Source organism: Saxophila tyrrhenica, assembly GCF_035928015.1.
Source record: "Saxophila tyrrhenica strain CCFEE 5935 chromosome Unknown scaffold_8, whole genome shotgun sequence".
Classification (NCBI taxonomy): Eukaryota; Fungi; Ascomycota; class Dothideomycetes; order Mycosphaerellales; family Extremaceae; genus Saxophila; species Saxophila tyrrhenica.
The window spans coordinates 29025-48813 of NW_027041740.1; the positions used below are offsets into that span (position 1 = coordinate 29025).

General features: G+C 54.7%; 10 protein-coding genes across 10 annotated transcripts; 4 read left to right on the forward strand and 6 right to left on the reverse strand.

Moving 5' to 3' along the window:
* Positions 1 to 64: 64 nt before the first annotated feature.
* LTR77_005304 (uncharacterized protein) lies at positions 65 to 2074 on the forward strand (the record flags this gene model as incomplete). Its single annotated transcript, XM_064802550.1, has 4 exons — positions 65 to 111; positions 172 to 836; positions 890 to 1125; positions 1178 to 2074. The coding sequence occupies 4 exons, from the start codon at positions 65 to 67 to the stop codon at positions 2072 to 2074; spliced, it is 1845 nt and encodes a 614-aa protein (XP_064658675.1).
* A 53-nt stretch (positions 2075 to 2127) lies between these two features.
* On the reverse strand, positions 2128 to 2733 carry LTR77_005305 (uncharacterized protein; the record flags this gene model as incomplete). Its single annotated transcript, XM_064802551.1, has 3 exons — positions 2128 to 2348; positions 2407 to 2491; positions 2551 to 2733. 3 exons carry the CDS (start codon positions 2731 to 2733, stop codon positions 2128 to 2130), a joined length of 489 nt encoding a protein of 162 aa, XP_064658676.1.
* Positions 2734 to 3068: 335 nt separating this feature from the next.
* LTR77_005306 (uncharacterized protein) lies at positions 3069 to 4739 on the reverse strand (the record flags this gene model as incomplete). The annotated part of the gene is made up of 1 exon (XM_064802552.1): positions 3069 to 4739. One exon carries the CDS (start codon positions 4737 to 4739, stop codon positions 3069 to 3071), a length of 1671 nt encoding a protein of 556 aa, XP_064658677.1.
* A 522-nt stretch (positions 4740 to 5261) lies between these two features.
* Positions 5262 to 7212, forward strand: LTR77_005307 (uncharacterized protein; the record flags this gene model as incomplete). Its single annotated transcript, XM_064802553.1, has 2 exons — positions 5262 to 7053; positions 7112 to 7212. 2 exons carry the CDS (start codon positions 5262 to 5264, stop codon positions 7210 to 7212), a joined length of 1893 nt encoding a protein of 630 aa, XP_064658678.1.
* A 365-nt stretch (positions 7213 to 7577) lies between these two features.
* On the reverse strand, positions 7578 to 8599 carry SFH5 (Non-classical phosphatidylinositol transfer protein (PITP); the record flags this gene model as incomplete). The annotated part of the gene is made up of 2 exons (XM_064802554.1): positions 7578 to 8412; positions 8466 to 8599. The coding sequence occupies 2 exons, from the start codon at positions 8597 to 8599 to the stop codon at positions 7578 to 7580; spliced, it is 969 nt and encodes a 322-aa protein (XP_064658679.1).
* Positions 8600 to 8879: 280 nt separating this feature from the next.
* LTR77_005309 (uncharacterized protein) lies at positions 8880 to 9871 on the reverse strand (the record flags this gene model as incomplete). The annotated part of the gene is made up of 3 exons (XM_064802555.1): positions 8880 to 9260; positions 9313 to 9407; positions 9457 to 9871. The coding sequence occupies 3 exons, from the start codon at positions 9869 to 9871 to the stop codon at positions 8880 to 8882; spliced, it is 891 nt and encodes a 296-aa protein (XP_064658680.1).
* Positions 9872 to 12123: 2252 nt separating this feature from the next.
* Positions 12124 to 13638, reverse strand: LTR77_005310 (uncharacterized protein; the record flags this gene model as incomplete). Its single annotated transcript, XM_064802556.1, has 1 exon — positions 12124 to 13638. The coding sequence occupies one exon, from the start codon at positions 13636 to 13638 to the stop codon at positions 12124 to 12126; it is 1515 nt and encodes a 504-aa protein (XP_064658681.1).
* A 736-nt stretch (positions 13639 to 14374) lies between these two features.
* Positions 14375 to 15700, reverse strand: LTR77_005311 (uncharacterized protein; the record flags this gene model as incomplete). Its single annotated transcript, XM_064802557.1, has 1 exon — positions 14375 to 15700. One exon carries the CDS (start codon positions 15698 to 15700, stop codon positions 14375 to 14377), a length of 1326 nt encoding a protein of 441 aa, XP_064658682.1.
* A 318-nt stretch (positions 15701 to 16018) lies between these two features.
* Positions 16019 to 16693, forward strand: LTR77_005312 (uncharacterized protein; the record flags this gene model as incomplete). Its single annotated transcript, XM_064802558.1, has 1 exon — positions 16019 to 16693. The coding sequence occupies one exon, from the start codon at positions 16019 to 16021 to the stop codon at positions 16691 to 16693; it is 675 nt and encodes a 224-aa protein (XP_064658683.1).
* A 183-nt stretch (positions 16694 to 16876) lies between these two features.
* On the forward strand, positions 16877 to 19531 carry ARO80_1 (zinc finger transcriptional activator; the record flags this gene model as incomplete). The annotated part of the gene is made up of 5 exons (XM_064802559.1): positions 16877 to 17038; positions 17084 to 17131; positions 17194 to 17711; positions 17768 to 18675; positions 18741 to 19531. The coding sequence occupies 5 exons, from the start codon at positions 16877 to 16879 to the stop codon at positions 19529 to 19531; spliced, it is 2427 nt and encodes an 808-aa protein (XP_064658684.1).
* Positions 19532 to 19789: the final 258 nt, after the last annotated feature.

The window sequence follows — 19789 nt, forward strand, 5'->3', positions numbered from 1 at the left end:
TCTCTTAACTACACTTTACATTCCCATACGAAGTGACTCAGGAATAGCCTCATCTATCAGCAAAATGGCACGACAAGTCGACCTCGTGATCGTTGGAGCAGGACCAGCAGGGTGGGTCAACCGGGTCTTAGAGCAGAAGAAATCATGCATGGCTGTTCTGACCAGCCACAGTCTCATGGCAGCCGCATGGGCCGCTTTCTACAACCTGAAAACCGTCGTTCTCGACAAACGTCCCAGCAAGATCGAAAAAGGGCATGCGGATGGCCTCCAATCTCGCACACTGGAGATCTTGCACAGCTTTGGGTTTGGTGACCAGATATACAGAGAAGCCAACCGTCTGCAAGAGGTCTGCTTCTGGGTACTCCATCTTCTACGAGCGACGCCCAGACTCCTCATAACTGACGATTTCCAGAATCCAGACAACAATGGAGTCATCCGACGGACTGACAGAATTCCTGATACCATACTCGGCATCAGCAGGTTCCAGCAGAGTGTACTCCATCAAGGCCGGATAGAAGATTACTTCCTCGAGTTCATCGATCGTACCAGCAAGAACGTACACATCCAGAGATCCACAGAACCATTTGGGATGCACATAGATGAAACCCTAGTTGAAGCTGCGGACGATTGGCCGATCACAGTCCGTACACGATCAACGCAAGACGGGCTGACGAATGGCGTTCCGTCGAATAAGGACGATTTGATACAGTGCAAGTATCTGATCGGTTGTGATGGCGCCCATTCTTGGGTCCGAGGGCAGATGGGACTGGTCATGGAAGGGGAGCAGACGGAGTCAGTCTGGGGCGTGATGGATGTGATTCCCGTTACCAATTTTCGTGAGACTTCCAGTCCCTACTTGTCGAAGTCACTGCTGACTGGGAGACTCCAGCGGACATCCGTATGCGCTGCGTGATACACAGCGCATCGAGCGGATCCATCATGGTCATACCACGGGAAAGAGGCCTGGTGCGTTTGTACATTCAGCTCGCCAGCATACAGCCGGGAGCAGGCCATAGATATGACAGGGCGAAAGGAAGTCCAGAGATGATATTCGAGGCTGCGCAACGGATCATGAGGCCTTGGGAGATACGGTATGATTATTGCGAGTGGTGGACAATTTATCAGGTGTGTCAGATATCCACGACAGCTTGACGACACGACTGACACCATAGTAAAGATCGGGCAGAGATTGGGCAACGGATATGGCGCGCACGACCGCATCTTCCTCGCTGGAGATGCCGTCCACACGCACTCGCCAAAGGCCGGTCAAGGGATGAACGTAAGCATACAGGACACCTACAACTTGGGATGGAAGATCGGTTCCGTCCTCACCGGAACAGCGAGAAGATCAATACTCTCAACCTATGAATCGGAGAGGAGGCCGATTGCGAAGCAACTCATCGACTTCGACCGCAAATTCTCTCGCATGTTCTCTGGTCGTCCGGCCAAAGACATTGCGGACGAGGCAGGCATCTCCATGACCGAGTTCAAAAGCACCTTCGAAAAGGGAAACATTTTCACTTCCGGCACTTCGGTTGAATATGCGGAGAGTCAAGTGGTATCCAGCAGCTCGGGAAAGATTTTGCGGCCCGGTGTCAGGTTTCCGTCATTCCAGGTCGTTTGCCAGTGCGATGCCACGCCCGTCCAGTTGGCGGATGCTCTCAAATCGGACGGTATATGGCGGTTGGTTGTGTTCTGCGGTGACCTTACCCAGGATGCTACAAATCAACGGCTGAAGACGTTGGGCAAAGGGTTGGAGGACGCTATTTCGGCCTTGAACAAGCCAGTCGTAGAGCCCATCTTGGTTCATGCCTCTTCACGGGACAATGTCGAGCTGGCAGACGTTCCGGCACCATTCTACTACCGTTCAAATTCGAACGAGCGGGACTACTATCGAGTGTTTGCGGACGACTGGAGCTATCACCACGGCCATGGTCATGCTTACGGGGGTTATGATGTGGACAGAAATCAGGGCCTGGCTGTTCTCGTCCGTCCCGACCAGTACATTGCCTGGGCGGGTGACATCGACGATACCGGGGCCATGGAAGAGTTCCTGGACGGTTGCCTTCTTTGACCATTGGATTGAACACACTACACTACTGCTGAAATCTTTCTGCAATTACAACCTCAAATCTTCTTCGGATCGCTGCTCACTCCCGCCTCAACCATCTTCGCATCAGCCTTCTTCCGCCACTCCTGCAACCTCCCCATGAAACCGTCGTCAGCCGATTTGTTTGGCTGGTGGTCCCATTCCTCCTCGTGGTGCTCGATCATGCCTTGCGGGTCGAGCTTGAGCGTGACTTTGCTGTTGAGGGTCTTCTCGGGGGTCTTACCGCCTTTGAAGACGTCTGTAGAACAATATCAGCAGGCGGACTGGATCAGAAAAGCTGTAAAAGGTTGTCCTACAGTGTTGCGTGAGGTTCAGAGCGAGCGTATCCGGTTTCCCGTCATCGATTACCACGCACTGCTGTGTGTCGGAGCGTTCGAAGAGCTGTTCACTCGATCTTCAGTCTTGATAAAAGCTTCGTCTATAGTTGTCTATCAACGAACCTTGGGCATGCCATTGAACTGGCTCTTGATGCTATCCAAACCCTGTGCAATAGATACAGGATCATGGAATACTGCATCAGGCTTGTAATGGCAATATGATTTGTCCGTGGGCTTGAGCTGGTACAGCGACAGCACCTCATCGATGAGCTCCTGCTCTTTTGGCGTTGCTTGTCTGGTCTGCATGTTGCGGTTCGGTTTCGTCGTTGGATGTTTTAGCTTTAATTAGAGTTCTTCAATGGAGATTGAAGACTTCTGTCGTCAGTACATGCAGTTATATGTAGAGGGTATCGCCACGCCAAAGTGTATGTAGATGTAGTGGTGCGGCAATGATGAGATCATCACGTTGCGAGCTTCCACGTTGACTTGAACCCAGCTGCGTACTTGAGGAGGTATCAGATGCCATTCTGAGCACTGGTGATTGATTCTACTTTCTGCCGACACGTTGAGTAGACCAAAGTGGGCAGGTATGTGGAACACGATCTAAACTCTGCCCAATTGCTGTACCAGCTATAGCATGCCTACATGCACGGTACTGGCCTCGTAAGGAGCCACCTGTGGTATGCTCTCCTTATCAGATCGCCTCCTTTCATACCCTTGCCTTCCGGTTCCTCAACTTCCACACCTTCCAGTTCCCTTCCCTCACATTCGGCTACCTCGCCCTTCGGTGCTCCTTCAATGGGATCCTCACGCCTGACATCCTCACCCTTGAAATCCTCACCCTCGATATCTTCATCCTTGATATCCTCGCCTTTGATATCTTCACCCTTAGTACCTCTACCTTTAACATCTTCACCCTTAATATCTTCACCATTGGCATCCTCGCTTGTGATATCGTCGCCCTCGAAACCCTCATCATGTACACCCTCAGCATTTACATCCCCAACCCTCGCATCTTCACCATCCAAGCCTTCGCCATCAGCATCCTCACCCTCCCAAACCACCTCAAATATCGCCAACTGACTTCCCTCTGGCTCGCTCACCCCGCGTAGCTGAAACCTCCCCTGTTCATCAGTCTCGGCAAACAGGCGCTTCCACTGCTCCAGATTGCGCTCCCTTCCGTTGCCCAGCGCCAACTGCCCGACGTCCAGACTCCTCATGCCTCGCTCTTGGACGATGGAGATGCTGCCGGGCTCAGGCATCAGCTGCTCCATGATCAAAATCCGTGCGTCCTTGCGGAGTGAAGGTATCAAAGCCTGCAGGATCCCGTGGCAGTAAGCATCCGGCCAGTTGTGCAGGATCCAGCGCATGAAGAAGACGGCTGCGCCTTTCGTGGCGGCGGGCTGTGGTGTGAAGAAGTCATGTTCCATGTAGTCCACCGCCAGTCCGTCTGGTCTGACGGGCCGACCTTCAAACCCCGATTCGGTGTCCTGCACCATCCACTTGAGATGCGCAAACTTGCTCGCTACCGCTACTGCCGCCTCACCGTGCCCGCCTCCCACGTCGACGCACAGACTGCCGTCCGGCAGAGACGTCCAGTCGAACCCGGATGCGAGGTAGTCCCATTCCAGCCCGGGGAGCCGTTGGAAGATCGCCATCAGGCCGTGAAAGTTCTTTGCGCGCTCGGGATAGTCCTGGAGGACCTCGTAAAAGGACCTTTGGCCGCTGCAACCGTTGGCGACGGCGGCTGCTGCACGAGTAGGCTCATTCGCTTGCGGGTGCTCTACCAGCGCTTGCGGAATGTAGGCTGAGTTCATCAGAAAGTCGTCCGCGAAGACCTGGCTGGCAATCGCCATGAAGGGACTCAGAAGATGCTTGCTTGCGGCACTGTGGGCTACTCGACCAGGGATTGGCTCGGTGAAGATGCGGTGGCAGATTGCGAGACGAAGAATGGCTTCCAGAGCGCCCTGATTGATGCCTGTCTTGGAGGCGAGGTCCTCGTAGCTTATAGTGCCTACGGGTGGGACGATGCTGGCGATGTCAAACTTTGAGATGACGGCTTTTGCTGCTTGAAGTTCCGAGCCGCCCATGAGAAGTCTTGCTGGTCCCCGAGCAAGCTCGTTCAACTCCAAAGTGGCCTCTTCAACAGCGGCGCGTGCAGCTTCAATGTGTGGGGGGTACATGAGCATGGGCGGGCCGTCGGCGTCAAAGGACGGAGGAGGGACATTGTTGCTTGTAAGGTATCCTTCCAGAACAGCAGTGTTGTAGGCGATTGAAGCGGAAAGCTCCGTCAGTCGGCTCCCTTGCCCCATGCTTGAGGTGTGTGGCAGTGAGGAGAAAGGAGATGAAAAAGAGGTACATGTATGTTATACGGCGGTTATGATAAGAATGGGAAGACGGCATGGAACACCAAGGACTTGGGAACGCTTCCTACCTGTTCCAGGATGCTCCTCGATTCCGAGTAGAGCGACAGCATACCGCAAACCGTCCAATTGCGCGCCAATATCAGGAAGGATGTCGAAGGAGTGTGGACAAAGTTCTTGATCCTTGCGCTCGAGCGGCGTGGGAGTTGGCGCAACTCCATCCACGGACGTTGCCTTGTACCCAGCAACGACCTGTAAGCGCGGGAGGATATTGTGTCGTCTTCCATTGTTGACCGATGGAGGAGAGGGGGATGCAAAGGGAAGGGAAGAAGATGGAGGAACACAAGGCGCCTTTTGTGCCGAGGTTGGGCGAATCAAATGACGAGCATTAGTTACTTGCCTTCCATCGACCCGTTCCACAAGTGTTGCTTCTTACTCCTCCAGATGATAAGGTCGGCATACAGCATCAACATGTCGTTGCCCCGTATAGCCAGCACGGCCACCCGGCATCGTGCCCTGCACATCCCACGAGTCGCCGCCGCAACACCCCGTTCCATCCCATCAACACCACCCTCCCGATCCCTCCTCCGCCACTACCGCCCCGCCTCGATAACAGCAGGTCAACGACGAGCCTTCTCCAACACCGTGCGAAGACGCTTTGCTACAGTTGACGACTCTCTCGAAGCCCTCCACCAGGACCGAGAATCAGATGAAGTCGATGTCTGCATTGTCGGTGGCGGACCTGCGGGTCTATCAGCAGCCATTCGATTGAAACAACTCGCCAACGAGGCAGGGAATGAGGACTTTCGAGTGCTGTTGTTAGAGAAGGCTGGGGACTTGGGTGACCACATCGTCAGTGGCAATGTCATCGAGCCATCTGCGCTTGATGAGCTACTCCCAGACTGGAACTCAGAGGACAACCCGAACCGATATGGAGACATCACGCCGGCGACGCAGGATAAGATGCGCTTCTTGACAAAGTCGAGCTCGGTGTGGCTGCCTCCGCCTCCGCAGATGAACAATCATGGCAACTACATCATAAGTCTGAACCAGTTCTGCAAGTGGTTGGGTGAGCGCGCAGAGGAGATTGGTGTGGAGATCTTCCCAGGTTTCGCTGCGTCGGAAGTGTTGTACACGAAGGAGGGGGCGGTCAAGGGTGTGGCGACGAACGATCTGGGCATAAGTCGGGAAGGCAAGCCGAAGGAGTCGTTCGAGAGGGGTATGGAGTTTCATGCGCGGTGCACATTGCTGGCGGAGGGGTGTCATGGGAGCTTGACAAAGGGTGTGATCAAGAAGTACGATCTCCGGCGAGACAGCGACCCGCAGACGTACGGTCTCGGGCTGAAGGAGGTATGGGAGATTGATCCCGAGAAGTGGCAGAAGGGCCTCGTAGTACACTCAATGGGCTATCCACTGCCCTCAGACACCTACGGAGGCGGCTGGATGTACCACTTCGGCGACAACCTCGTCTCGATTGGCCTGGTCGTTGGCTTGGACTACCCTAACCCCTGGATGGCCCCGTACGGAGAATTCCAGAAGATGAAGCAACACCCCCTCTACAGGAAATACCTCGAAGGCGGTAAATGCATCTCCTACGGTGCTCGCGCTCTCAACGAAGGCGGCTACCAATCCATCCCCAAGTGCGCGTTCCCCGGTGGTGCATTGATAGGCGATACAGCCGGCTTCCTCAATCTTCCGAAAATCAAAGGCACCCACACTGCCATGCGCTCAGGCATGCTGGCCGCCGAAGCTGCGTTCCCTGCACTCGCCGAAACGAAAGATAGCGAAGGCGCCGTTTTCTTGTACGACTACGAGGACAAACTCCGCAACAGCTCCATCTGGAAGGAACTGAAGCAAGTCCGCAACATGCGACCATCCTTCCACACACCCTTAGGAATCTACGGCGGTATCGCATACTCCGGCCTCGAAGCGTACGTCCTGCGTGGACATGAACCCTGGACTTTCAAACACCACAAAGGCGATCACGCTGCGACGAAGCTGGCGGACGACTGCAAGAAGATCGAATACCCCAAGCCGGATGGAGAGGTGACGTTCGACATCCTGACGAGCGTGAGTCGGACAGGGACGAACCACGAAGAAGATCAGCCGGTTCACCTGCAGGTGGCGGATTGGGACAAGCATGCGGAGATGGAGTATCCGAAGTACAAGGGTATTGAGAACCGCTTCTGTCCGGCGGGCGTGTATGAGTATGTCGAGGATGAGAGCAAGGAGTTGGGGGTGAGGTTTCAGATTAATCATCAGAGTGAGTTTGCGGTGTTGACAGTACAAAGTGGCGGATGGGATTCCTGACTTGACTTCAGACTGCATTCACTGCAAGACGTGCGATATCAAGGTTCCGGACCAGGACATCAACTGGCAGACGCCGCAGGGTGGTGAGGGGCCGAAGTACGTTCTGACTTGAAAGGTCGGATGAAGTTGTACGATCGACCGAATGGGCTGCTCCTGAGCTTGCTAAATATCAGGCCGATGAGAAGTTCCAATGCTTTGAACATGCGAGCAGAAGAAGAGTGTACATGTAGCTGTGCACGTCCGAGGTGGGCCAAGCGCAGACATCTTGAGCAGAGCCGAGAGCTTGAAGCAGGATGTTGTACATACGCATAGCAATACACAGTGGCGACAAGGAGCCGGCGCTGGCCGCAGCCAGCATTCACACCCCTTGCAAAAATGTCTTAAACATTACTGATTCCATCTATAAGCGTTACTAAGGGTATAGAGCGAAGAGCATAAACAGCACCCTGATTCCTCCCAGCCTTCCCAATCGCCACCTCAAGCCTCCCCAGCAGGCTCCCCCGCCGCCATAACCCCCCCACTCGCCGCCTTCTCCAAGTCCCCATAACTCGGCGTCTGCGCTTTCCTCGCAAGCGGCGCACTATTTCCCCCATACTCCCGCGGCACATCATCGCCAACGTAGTTGTGCAGCTGGCTGCCGTACGTGAGCCAGGTCATCTTCTGGATGCTGTCTTTCGACATGAGCAGTTTCATCGTGCCCATCATCCACTGCATGACGAGCGGGACGTTGACGAAGTATTTGTAGGAGACGGTTTCGGGGTAGTATCTATGTCGATGTAAGGAAGTGGATACGCGGAGGAAGGGAGGGTGGACATACTTCTGGAACATATCGATGATCTTCGAACTCGACGCCTTCACCTCCGCTGGCTGCCGGAAGAACGAGACGGACAGGTAGTCGTGCACTTGAATCGCCTGGTACGGATCTGGACCCTGTCCGTAGTCAGGAATCACCTTGTCCGCCTCCCCAAGCCCTAGTCGCTCGATCGTGAGCTCCATCAACGCCACCCTCCACCGCACAAACGCATCTGTGTCCCCGAACGTCTTCTTGGGATCCTTGGCCGCGGCGCCGTAGATGTTGAACACGGCTACATCCTCCTCGCTGGGTGTGTCCTTGACGCCTTTGATCGTGGTGACATAACCTAACGTGGCGAATTTGGAGGCGTCAAAGACCTCATCTTTTGATGCGAGAGGGTTGTACGACTTCCTCCACTTCAGGGCATCGAGGAGTTGTTGGCGGGCTTTCGGGACGTCGTTTAGATTGGCGCGCAGGAACTTCTGGAGGATGATGAGGGTCGTGTGCGGTGCGGGCTTGCTGCGTGTCAACTCAGTTCGAGGGCCCTGGTCATGTATGGGTGAGGGACTTACTCTTCAGCTGGTGGTGAGAGCTCGACGCCATACATCTCGTTGTAGTCGGCATCCTGGAGAACGGACGGCAGCTCGTCTGCAAACTTGGAAAGAGTGTGGTCTTTGGGGAGGTTGGACCAGTCTGGCGACGCCATCTTGAGGACGGTCGAGTGTTGACACTGTTCTGTTGAGTGCTTGTTGACAAAGTTTGGGATATGCTGGTGTTGTTATCTGATCACGAGATAGTGAAGTGACTTTCCGAGGCCCGACAAGCCCGACTTCGGCGGAAAGGGGCTCTGTCTTGTTTGTCGTGATGAAAATGCGACATCAAAGATTCCATCATTGAATACGAGTTATATACTGGGCTATGCAAGTCTTCCGCTATGCGAAGGCACCGCGAGACCGCCTTATGGAGGCGTCTGCGTGGATGCCCGCTCAAACAGACGCCATACCACCATTCACACCCAGGACCTGCCCAGTAACCCATCGACTTCCTTCTCCGCTCAGGAAGACGCAAGCATCCGCAACCTCCTCTGGCGTACCAATACGATTGTGAGGGTTGAAACCGGCGATCATGTTCAACACCTGCTCGCTCTTCCCCTTGTAGAAGAGCTCTGTGCCGGTAGGACCAGGGGCGACAGCGTTCACTGAGACCCCCTTCCTGCCGAGATCCTTGGATAGCACCTTGGTCATCTGCTCGATCGCTCCCTTCGTTGAGCAGTAGAGCAGGTAGTTGGGTGTCACGGTCGAGGCGTGGCAGAGTGTTGTGGATAGGAGGACGATGTGCGAGCCAGCGCTCATGTGCGGTGCTGCTTTCTTCAAAACTGGTCAGTATGATAATAGATCCTGGGAGGGTAGGATTACTCACCTGCACCAAGAAGTAAGGCCCCTTGACGTTCAAACGGTAAGCGGCGTCGAAGTCTGCTTCTGTTGTGTTCTCAATATCCTTCATGGGCAGGATCCCTTCGATCGGTCAGCATCATCTCTCTTCATACGCTTCGTCTCAACTCACCAGCATTGGCAATAAGAATGTCCAACTTTCCAAACCTGTCCAGCGTGGACTTCACCATCTGCTCGGCGCCCTCAACGGACCCAGCATCGGCTTTGACAGCGAGTGCTCGCTCCTGGCCAATCTCCTTCACAACGGCATCCGCACTGCCAGCATCGGAGGAGTAGTTGACCACTACTGATGCTCCAGCTTTTGCGAGGGCTAGGCAGGTCGCTCGCCCGATGCCCTTCGAGCCTCCCGTCACCAGAGCGATCTTGCCTGCGAGGTTGGTCATGTTGTATGTTTGGTTATTGGTTGAGGACGTGGTGGGTATCGTCTGATCCTTCGGTTGAGGTTCTGCCGAGCCGTCTGTTGATGGGTCGTCCTGGTACGATCGATGTGGGAATATGCGTTCAATCTGATGAGCCAGCTTCTGCATGTCTATGAAGAACGACTACTCCAAGTATCAAGGTGCGGTCTATATATACTGTCCATCGCTATTTCTTCGGATCATTGGCGCAAGGCAAAAATTGCTGCACTCTGTCGATAAACGTGCAGATCCTATCTTGACAAGGACGTCCGATGACCGGAAGCCAGGCCAGCCGACATCGGCGGCCGGAGATATTCGAGCAGCAAGGCAACCTGTCCGGTCCTTCTTTGGCGCAGAAGGCGACACCCACCATTTACTCAACGAACGACAAAGATTCAAGGTTCCGGAGCATCATCATACGGAAGCCAGAACCGGATTATCATGATGGAAGCGATCGTGGACGTTGATGGCTTTGACGTTTTTTGCACCACGTCCAGAAAGTGCTGAACACTCTCTGCGGAGGAACAACAGCGAGTGGTTCAGCAGCACAGGTAGGGAGCTATCACATTCTTTGAACCAGCTCAGCCGGTGATACTGGCATGCGATGGGAGCAAAGGGCCCAACACCGCCGTGTGGCCACCCGCAAGAAAGGCTTGAAGCGTCCACACTCTCGTCAGTCTTCTTCCAGGTCCTCTTCTGAGACATCGGTATCTTGCGTATCGCTGGCCTTCCTTCGTGCAAGTTACATCGCTCTTTCAGCAACGAAGTCGGCACCATCAGCAACCCGCTCAACCGAACTCAGGGCACTGATCCTACGGCGGTGCAGCATCTCCAACTTTCCATGCCTGCAGTATCTCTTTGTCTCAAAATCCTCCTAGGCGGCAATTCCACCAACAGATTCCGCTTAATCTACTCCATCATCTGCTAATCGCAGCACTGCGACCTTCAACCTGCTTGGACTGCTTCTGAAGGAACAGCCGTTCAAGGGCCCATACAACAGGTCCTTCAGCAGCCTAGGCTTCGATACCGGCCGCCTCTATGGTGGAGAAGCCATGGATCAACCGGGGAGGAGCAGCTCTTCTCCGGGGCCATCGACTTGTGAAATCTGGGCACCCTGCACTTGAACCTGAGCGGCTGAGCACTTCGCCCATTGGTGTTGCATTGTCGGCTTGTACGCCGGATGACCGAGCATAGGTTGACGACGAGCATGGAGCACTCGCGCCATCTCCTCGACGAAAAGCGTGGTGGCCTGCTCGATGACGAGGGCCATGGCTCTCCCCTGGCAATATCTGAACTTCCCTCCACCTTCCTCGCCTTCCCAGCCCTGCGCCTTGGTCTCCGACATGGTGAATTCGAATAGTGATGTGGCTGAGAACAACCTCCCAGCGCTAGAGCTGTCGGGCGCTCATACGACTGCCGTGGAGACGTAACATCGGGATGCGCACAGATTCGAGCAGCATCATGGCTTCGGGTCAAGATTCACGAATGGACGTCCCGACGTCTACTCTATGCATTTGCTGATCTTGATACAAACTACACGATTGCAACACATGTCCACCAGATGCTGGCTTCCGAAACGCTGGCTTCTAGACCGGCTCTACCGCCGAAGTGCTTGACTAAATATGAACCGGCGGTTGGGCGATTCTACTCTAAGCGAAATGAAGATGTGGTTGTCATCCCGGGGTATGTGTGCACTTCTAAACCGCCTCCCCTACTGCTGACTCCGCTAGGTCAGGTGAGCTACCTTAATCTCGTTTGACACCTCGAAGCAATGGACAGCGTATAACACTCGGCTATCCTCTGATTGCTCCGACACTCTAAATCGCTAAGTCCCCGCACCAGAGATGGATGCTGTGCACACTCGCAACATTCCTACGAAACTGCGCTTTCTGGCCCATTGTTTCTGTGACTGCAATGTTCAAGGGTGCCCTCGCCTTGTGTGTGGCAAGCCCTTACTACCAAGCTGAAGTACACGACATCGCCGGTATGATGGACTGTTCGGGATCTTCCACGTCAGGCGGTGGCTTCCCTGGCTGGAACGAGGGGCTGTTTCAAGCAGTGCATGCGGAGCAGAATAACGAAGACAAAGGCTGCCATCAAGAATGCGGTTGAAGCTTACCCTTCAATACTACAACCTGGGAAAGTCTCGCTTTGTGCCCTGATGGGAGAACCCTTCACCATATGCACGGCTCTTGCAAGTCATCAACTGAAACAGCGTTCTCTCCTGTCTTGCTTCGTTATCAACTAACGGCGTCCTGGTCGAGGAGCACGGCTCTCATTCGCACAGCTTGACCGCTTCCCTTCTCAATCAGCGAGAGCAGCCCCGAAAGCGCTTTCTTGGCCGTCTCCTTCACCGATAAGTGTACGCCCTCGCAGCCCGATCAAGCCCTCACGACCGCATACCAGATGAGCCCCATGACCGCACCGATGATGATAGCCATGGGAGGGCTCACACCGAAACTCATGCCTCCAACAAAACTCGTGGCCAAGATGACCACCCACCAGGGATCGCGGCTCAGACTCCCACCTCCTTGGACGTTCTCGTCCAGGTAGCCAATTTCGAAGAGACGGTACACCGCGGTGAACACAAGTCCGACTGCCGCAGCATGAAGCCCTCTCAAGCACGCTCTGACCGCGTGAAGTTTGCGAGCTCTAGTCCATAGACCCATGAAGCCGGTGTGGAGCCAGATGCCCGGCGTGAAGATAGCGAGGTAGCCAATCAGCGCACCAGCCGCTGGCGGTACATTTGTGCCGGCCACCGCAAGTGTTCCAAGGTAGACGGCGAAGTTGAAGTTCGGACCCGGAAACGCTTGCGTGATAGCGAGGCCCAAAAGGAAGTCACGAGGCGCGACCCATCCAGGACCGACGACGTACTCGCGAAGGAGCGGAATGACGACAGGTCCGCCACCGAAGATGATCGTGCCGGCCAGGTAGAGATTGGCGAAGAGATCGAAGCCGCGGTACACATCACTGAACAAACCTCGGCATACCATAACGACGACGAAGGAGGCAAGGAAGGCAGCGACGATGCTTGCGCCCAGCTTCCATGACCGAGTCACTCTTGATGCGCTCCCCGAGGCCCCCTCTGCCTCGCCGTTCGGAATGCTTCTAGATGACTCAGACCTCCCGATAGGCGCCTCCGGCTTCATACGGTGTTGCGTGATGGCGGAACCTTCCTGGCCATCTCGGTCGACTCGTTCCAGCTCGACACCCTCTTCCACAGGAGGCTCGGAATTCGCAGAACGTTTCCTCACTCGTCTCCAGGCCCTTTGGAGCAGTCTCAAATCCCAAACCACGGTTGCTGTGCCGCCAACAACCATTAGCACGGGGAAGTACCACAAGGCGTTGTAGAGCATTCCAGCCGTGGCGCCAAAGAATACCAAGATGCGCGTCAGAGTATCGGTGATGGCTTTCTTACTCAGCTGGACCGCCGCTAGGGCAATAATGCCCACCGTAGCTGAATTGAGCCCACTCAGCAAGGCATAGACGGGTAAGGGCAGTTGCTCGCCAACATTGCTGATGCCCACAGCGAGACCAAAGGCAGCGATGGCCATAGGCAGACTCCAGACGAAAAGCGACAGCAGGCCCGTCCAGAAGCCGTAGTGCAAGACGTTGATGGCGTAGAGCATCTTGGTGGAGCCGGGGCCGCACAGGGCCTGACACAAGGCGAACATTTGCTGGTAGGTCGTCTCATCGATCCACTTGTAGCCCTCGACGAAGAGCCGGTGGAAGATCTGAAAGTGAACGGTAGGACCGCCGAAGGAAGTGAAGGCTAGACTCCAGTTGTGGGCGAGCATGTCCAAGGCCGGGACGGAAGAGATGGTGTTGCCGGATGGGAGCAGCTTGCTGCGGCCATTGTGTAGAACGGAGCGGAGGGAAGACCAGATGGAAGACATGATGTTGACGTTCCCGACGCCGTTAAGGCGGTTGGAAGGAGGAAGAGTCTGTAACGGCGGTCACACAGATATACGTAGAACAGAGCAGAAGCATTGCCACTAAGCTTTGTCTCGAAGTTGGAGCGATTGAGCCTCGGCCATGCGAACCATCTCCTTAGCCGTCCGGGTGTTCGTCTAGGTGTTCGTGGACGAGTACATGTAGAAGACTCTCCAACACCTTGAGGTGAGCCAAGGCCTCTGACGCAAAATGTGAGGCTCTGCGCAGGCACGTGACAAGTAGAGACTGAACCGAGGTCGTAACATCTTAGTCCAACCACCTCACCTCACCTCGAAACGATACTAATACAGCACAACCTTCGTTACCTCGTGATAGTAGCAAACAGGCAGCTCGAGGCACGAGTTCCCTCTACCTATCACTGTGGAGGACCGCTGTCAACAACTCTACATAACGAGCGCTTTAAGGAAGTGGGAACAGATCAGGGCTGCCCTAGCCGCGACGTACACTCATCCTTGTGTATGAGAATGCTATTGAAGTACTCGACTGTTACGGAGGCTCCAGGATACCGGTAGCAGCCGACACGGACACACGATATGCTCAAGATGCATTGCTTTATGCCGGCTAGACGACTCCTGGCCCAATGGCTCTAACACTCCATGTCAATGATGACCAGGGTGCTCAGTCGAAATCCATGACGACTTTGAATGTCTCACCTAAAGCTAGTTAATGGGCTACTATCTAGTAAGCAGGCACTATAATCCCGCGACAGTCCCCAAAGCCAATATACGCGCCTTTGCTACCCGCCTTGCCCGTCATGACTACTTCGTCGCCATCCTCGAGAAATGTGCGTTGCGACCCTACGCTATCATCGAGCTTCAATGGGGTTTTGCCATTGTCCGTCATTTCGAGCAAACTACCCAGAGAGCCAGCCGTGTCGCCGGAGATGGTTCCACTACCGAGGAGGTCGCCCACGCGCATCTCGCAGCCTCCAACGGTGTGGTGGACTAGCATTTGCGGGAACGAGTACATCAGATGCGAAGCGTTGGTGTCTGTGATGGTCGTCGTCGCTTTGTCGTTGCTCCCAGCCTCGGAGTGGATGGGATACTCGAGGCGGACGGAGAGTGGGATGTCATGGAATGTCGGCGCGCTCTTCTCATCAAGATACGGCAATAATGCGCTTTCAACTGGCCGTTGCGTCGTACTCTGACATCGGTGCGGTTCGAGCGCGTCGGCCAATACGATCCACGGACTGATCGTCGTGGCGAAATTTTTGGAATTGAAGGGACCTAACGGCACATACTCCCATGCCTGGATGTCTCTCGCGGACCAGTCATTCATGAGAACGTAGCCGAAGATATGCGACGAGGCCTCTGCAATGGAGATGGGCCTGCCATCCGGCCCGTTGCCTTTGCATAAGAAAGCAGCCATTTCAAGCTCCATGTCCAGCTTTCGAGAAGCTGAGTGTACCGGTGCGGCAGCCTCGGGAGCGGGCAAGATCTGGCCTGCTGGCCGCCGGATCGGACAGCCAGAGGGTCGTATACTGGAAGCGCGGCCATGGTAACCAACTGGAAGATGCATGTAATTGGGTTGCAAGGCATTCTGCGCACCGCGGAAGAGGGTGCCGACGTTGCGGGCATGGTTCACACCGGCGTAGAAATCGGTGTAGTCTCCGATGATCATAGGGACATGGTTTGCGCAGTCGCTCCGGAAGAAGAAGGCGCGGTTGCGGAGTTGGCGGTTGTCGCGTAACTGCCCGGGGTACGGCGTGTCCGCGCGGAGGAGATCTCGAAGGTACAAGCGGAAGGTCTGGTGAAGTGGGCGGCCTAACGAGGCGAAGTCGTTGAGAGACGGTTGTCGGAGACAATCGAGATGAGGTTGGATGTCGGGGCATTGCGACAGTGCACCGCCGTTGACAAGTTCTTGGAGTAAGATGGCATATTCACCTACGGCCACGGCGACTTGTCGATCTGCCAGCCGGCTGTTGTGGGAGATGACGCCGAAGGGGATGTTGTCAATCGAGAACGGGCTGTCTTCGTCAATATCCAGCCAAGATGCGGAAGCCATTTTGTGTGCTTTTTTGCTTGCGGCTGGCGTGAAAGCTGGTCAGATGTACACTTGCGACTGTAGGAATCTCAGATGAAATACCGGCAGTCGCGACCTCGAAACCTTGCCAGGCACCATTTGTTGTGGTAGGAAGAGGAAGACAGGAGGGCGGGTTCCGAAGAGTGCGGGCCGAAGATTGCCGGTCCGGATACAGCAGGCTATACTGTGCTCAGGAGTCCGTCCCGATACGTGTGATACACCGAAGACACAGACTTAAGTAGCACATAGATGTTCCTCATAGATTAAGCTGCAAACATCAGCAAGAGCACAGTTCATCAAATGGCACCGCAGTACGAGCTGTACACCTATTACCGTTCGTCATGCTCAGCGAGAGTCCGCATTGCAGCCGCATACAAAGGCATCTCAATGTCGTACAGATTCGTCCACCTTCTGAACTCCGAGCAGATGTCTGAAGACTACGAGAGGATCAATGCATCGCAGAGCGTGCCAACGCTGGTCATCACTGAAGAGGGCGGGCAGCGAACCGTTATTCAGCAGTCGGTCGCTATACTTGAATACTTGGAGGAGAGCCACCCGGAGTCGCCGAAACTACTGCCCGCCAGCGCCGCTGAGAGGGCCTGGATCCGACAGCTAGTGAACATTGTTGCTTGCGACATTCAACCGGTGACAAACCTCAGGGTGTTGCACAAGGTCAAGGAAATCGGCGTGGAAGTAACTCAGTGGCAGAAGCCATGGATGTTGCACGGATTGCTGGCATACGAGAAGACGATGCTACGTCAAGGGGTCGGCAGATACTCGTTTGGAGACACCTTAACCATGGCTGATGTTGTGCTGGCACCCGCTGTAGACGGAGCCGTACGCTTTGGTGTCGACTTCGACGAGATTCCCAACGTCAAGAGAGTGTATGACGAATTGCAAAACCATGAAGCTTTTCGTGCTGGATCGTGGACAGCGCAGCCGGACACACCTCACCAGTTTCGAGAAGCTTGTTGATCGGTACAGACACAACCTGAGTCGGTTCACATCCTTGCTTCCCTATCACAGACGCCTCTTCCCCTTACCCCGCACTTCGCTCTTCCGGAACACGCCGGGGGTAGTCTATATATCCGTGACTTTCCATCGGCTGCTGCATACCCTATTTCCTTTCCACCGTCTTTGCTTGTCACCATCTCCGCAATGGCCTGTCCGCCGCCTCTGGCGACTTCTACTGTCAGCCGTGTGGCTCCTGCCGGCCCGCGAGGCCCTGGCACCTACAAACGGGCTTACAAGGCGTGCGAAGCGTGCCGGAAAACCAAAAGCAAGTGTGAGCTGCAGCCGGCCCTCTCTGGATCTGCCTGCGTACGCTGCTGTCGTGAGCGGAGACAGTGCGTTTTTCCATTGCAGCGGTCCAACAAACGCGCAAGAGGGGCCAAGCGCAACATTGACGCCGCTGTTAGTGTCCCTATGTACGACACTTGTCTACACGGAGATCATGCTGAACCACGTGAAAGTAGACACAAGGCGATATCGGTGCAGCAGCACCGAACGAGGTCTCCGCACCTGACACAGCATGCGTCGGCGAAAAAGCCAATGCCGGTGATGGCGATGGCAGGGTGTTGCTCAACGAAGACTCGAACGTCGTACTGGACGGCATGCCAACCAGCGATCCGAGGCAGCACGCACCTACAGCGCAGGAGCGGGTGACGGAGCCGCCTATTCCGGGAGACATCAGCAACAATCTTGCAAAGACGATGGTCACATCTTCGAAGGATGCAATAGGCCTTCTATTTCAGGCTGCTGACCAGATTGACACCGACTCGAGGTCTGATGATGACGACGAGGATGATGATAGCCCGGCGGATCATCTTTCCGCTTCACACAACGGTACATCTGATGCAGCAACCCCACTAATGCATATGGAGAGGCGGCTGCCACCCCAGCTCTCAAACGAGACCATTGCACTGTGGAACAAGCATAGATTCGTCGTACAGGGCTGGTTTTCTGCGTTCGAAGCGATCTCGTATTTCGAATTGTAGGTATGTTTCTATGGGGCTGACATGCTACACCCTACTAACCACCGCGACGTAGCTTCTTCGACCGCTTCGCTCCGCTTTCTCCAGTGGCAGATTTCATATCCGCCGATCACGAGACCCACAAGCGGCTGATACTCGACGAACCTCTTCTCTGCTGCACAATTCTTATGATCGCCTCAAGGCATCTAGCAGCCCATGGCCCAGCAGGGAAAACTCGGTCTTCTTTCATCCACGCCAGGACGTGGAGGCACATCGAGCATCTCGTTCAAAGAATCACTTTTGGAACCGAAAAGTATAGCTCCGCGAAAAGTCGTACACTTGGCAGTATCCATGCATTGCTGCTCATTATTGAATGGCATCCTCGACTTTTACATTTTCCGCCTGAGCACGATGGCTGGGACGCTGGCCTAGCTCCGACTGTAGACGACTCCTTTCAGCTGCAGGACCGCAATAGCGAGACAGCGAGACGCTGGCGCGAGGACGTCTTCGAGCCCGCGAAAAGGTCTGACCGGCTGAGCTGGACGCTGGTTGGCCTTGCGATCACGCTCGCTCACGAGCTTGGAGTCTTCGACCCTCAGAACGATGGAGGCGAGGTGGGCGCAGCAGAAACTTACGTTCCCTCGACCAAGATCCGGATCAAGAAGCTTCTATACCTGTATTCTCACCAGCTGTCTCTGCGCCTAGGCTGTCCGAATATGTTTCCTCAAGGAGAGCATTCTGTACTCCAACCTGCGCCGGCAGCAAGACTCTCGCATCTCGACCATGCGACTAGGGACCGAGAGGTACTCTTGACTAAGTGGATTGAGATCACGAAGCTACTTACCACTGCGACACACATGTTCTTCTCCAGCCCAACAGCGATTAAAAACATTTTGAGGAGTTACCAGTACATTGGCCTGCTGGAACATTTTCAGCCTCTTCTAGATCGGTGGCACGAAGACTTTTCCAGAGCATCCTTGCCATGTAAGGAGGTTACACCCAGAAAGTGCAGTTTGCAACGTTGATCTATGCTGATTACTTACGTTCAGCAATACCGGCTGCTGCGAAGCAGGCACTCTTGGTCGACTACTACTACACGCGCATGTACATCAATTCGATAGCTTTGCAAGCCCTTGTTGAGCGTGCCAGCCAAGCTAGCGCTGGCAACTCCTGGCTGGAGCAAGACTACCTGCGGACAGAAAGCGCTCAAGATATCGGCTTCATCAACGACGTGAGGGAGTCAAGCGGTCAGATCCTTGTGGTCACCAAGAAGCTTTCTGACGACGGAGTTCTCGCCTATTTTCCCGTTCGATTCTTCTTGCGAGTTGTAGCGGCGTCAATCTTTCTTCTCAAGACTATCAGTCTCGGGTCGACAGGCACCGATGCAAATGTTGCACTGGATCATCTTGAAGACGGGATCCAGGCACTGATGGGCCATGAGTCTGACGACATACATCTTTCCAGCCGCTACGCGGAGTTGATAGCACGCCACGTACGCAAACTCAAGCGAAAATTACACGCTAAGAGATCCGGACGGACTTCCGGCAGGAAGAACGGTGCACCGCACATGACTGCTCGTGCGTCCACGCCAAACATGAGCCAGGACGACATGCAAAATCTTGCTGGAGCTGCCGCACAGAATGAGGTAGATCTTGGTCAGGGCAGTGTCAACATGGACGGGATGCCTGTTGGCGCTGCATCTTGGAGTGACACTGTCTGGGACGACTGGCTGGCGAGGCCTCTGGATCCGCTCGTGGCACCCTTTGGTATTGAGCCGGCTCAATCCACTGCTGGCCTCGCCAGTGACTCGCTTGACTTTCTCTGGGGTCCACACATGTGAACAGAATATCTATCAGATTGGTGGCAATTAGATTCGACTCGCTTCAGACGTAAGAAATGGAGTCCTATCCATCATCACCATCGATAGCTATGGCAAGCGCGAGAATAACAGGATGTACTCGAAGCTGCGGCACTTGTCAGATATCTTATCATCTACTCCGTACACTTCGTTATTATTCGCCAATCGCATCCGGCGACACGCCAAAAGGCGACGCAAAACGAAACTCCAAGGTGTAAGAAAAACAATGGTAAGTCGCTC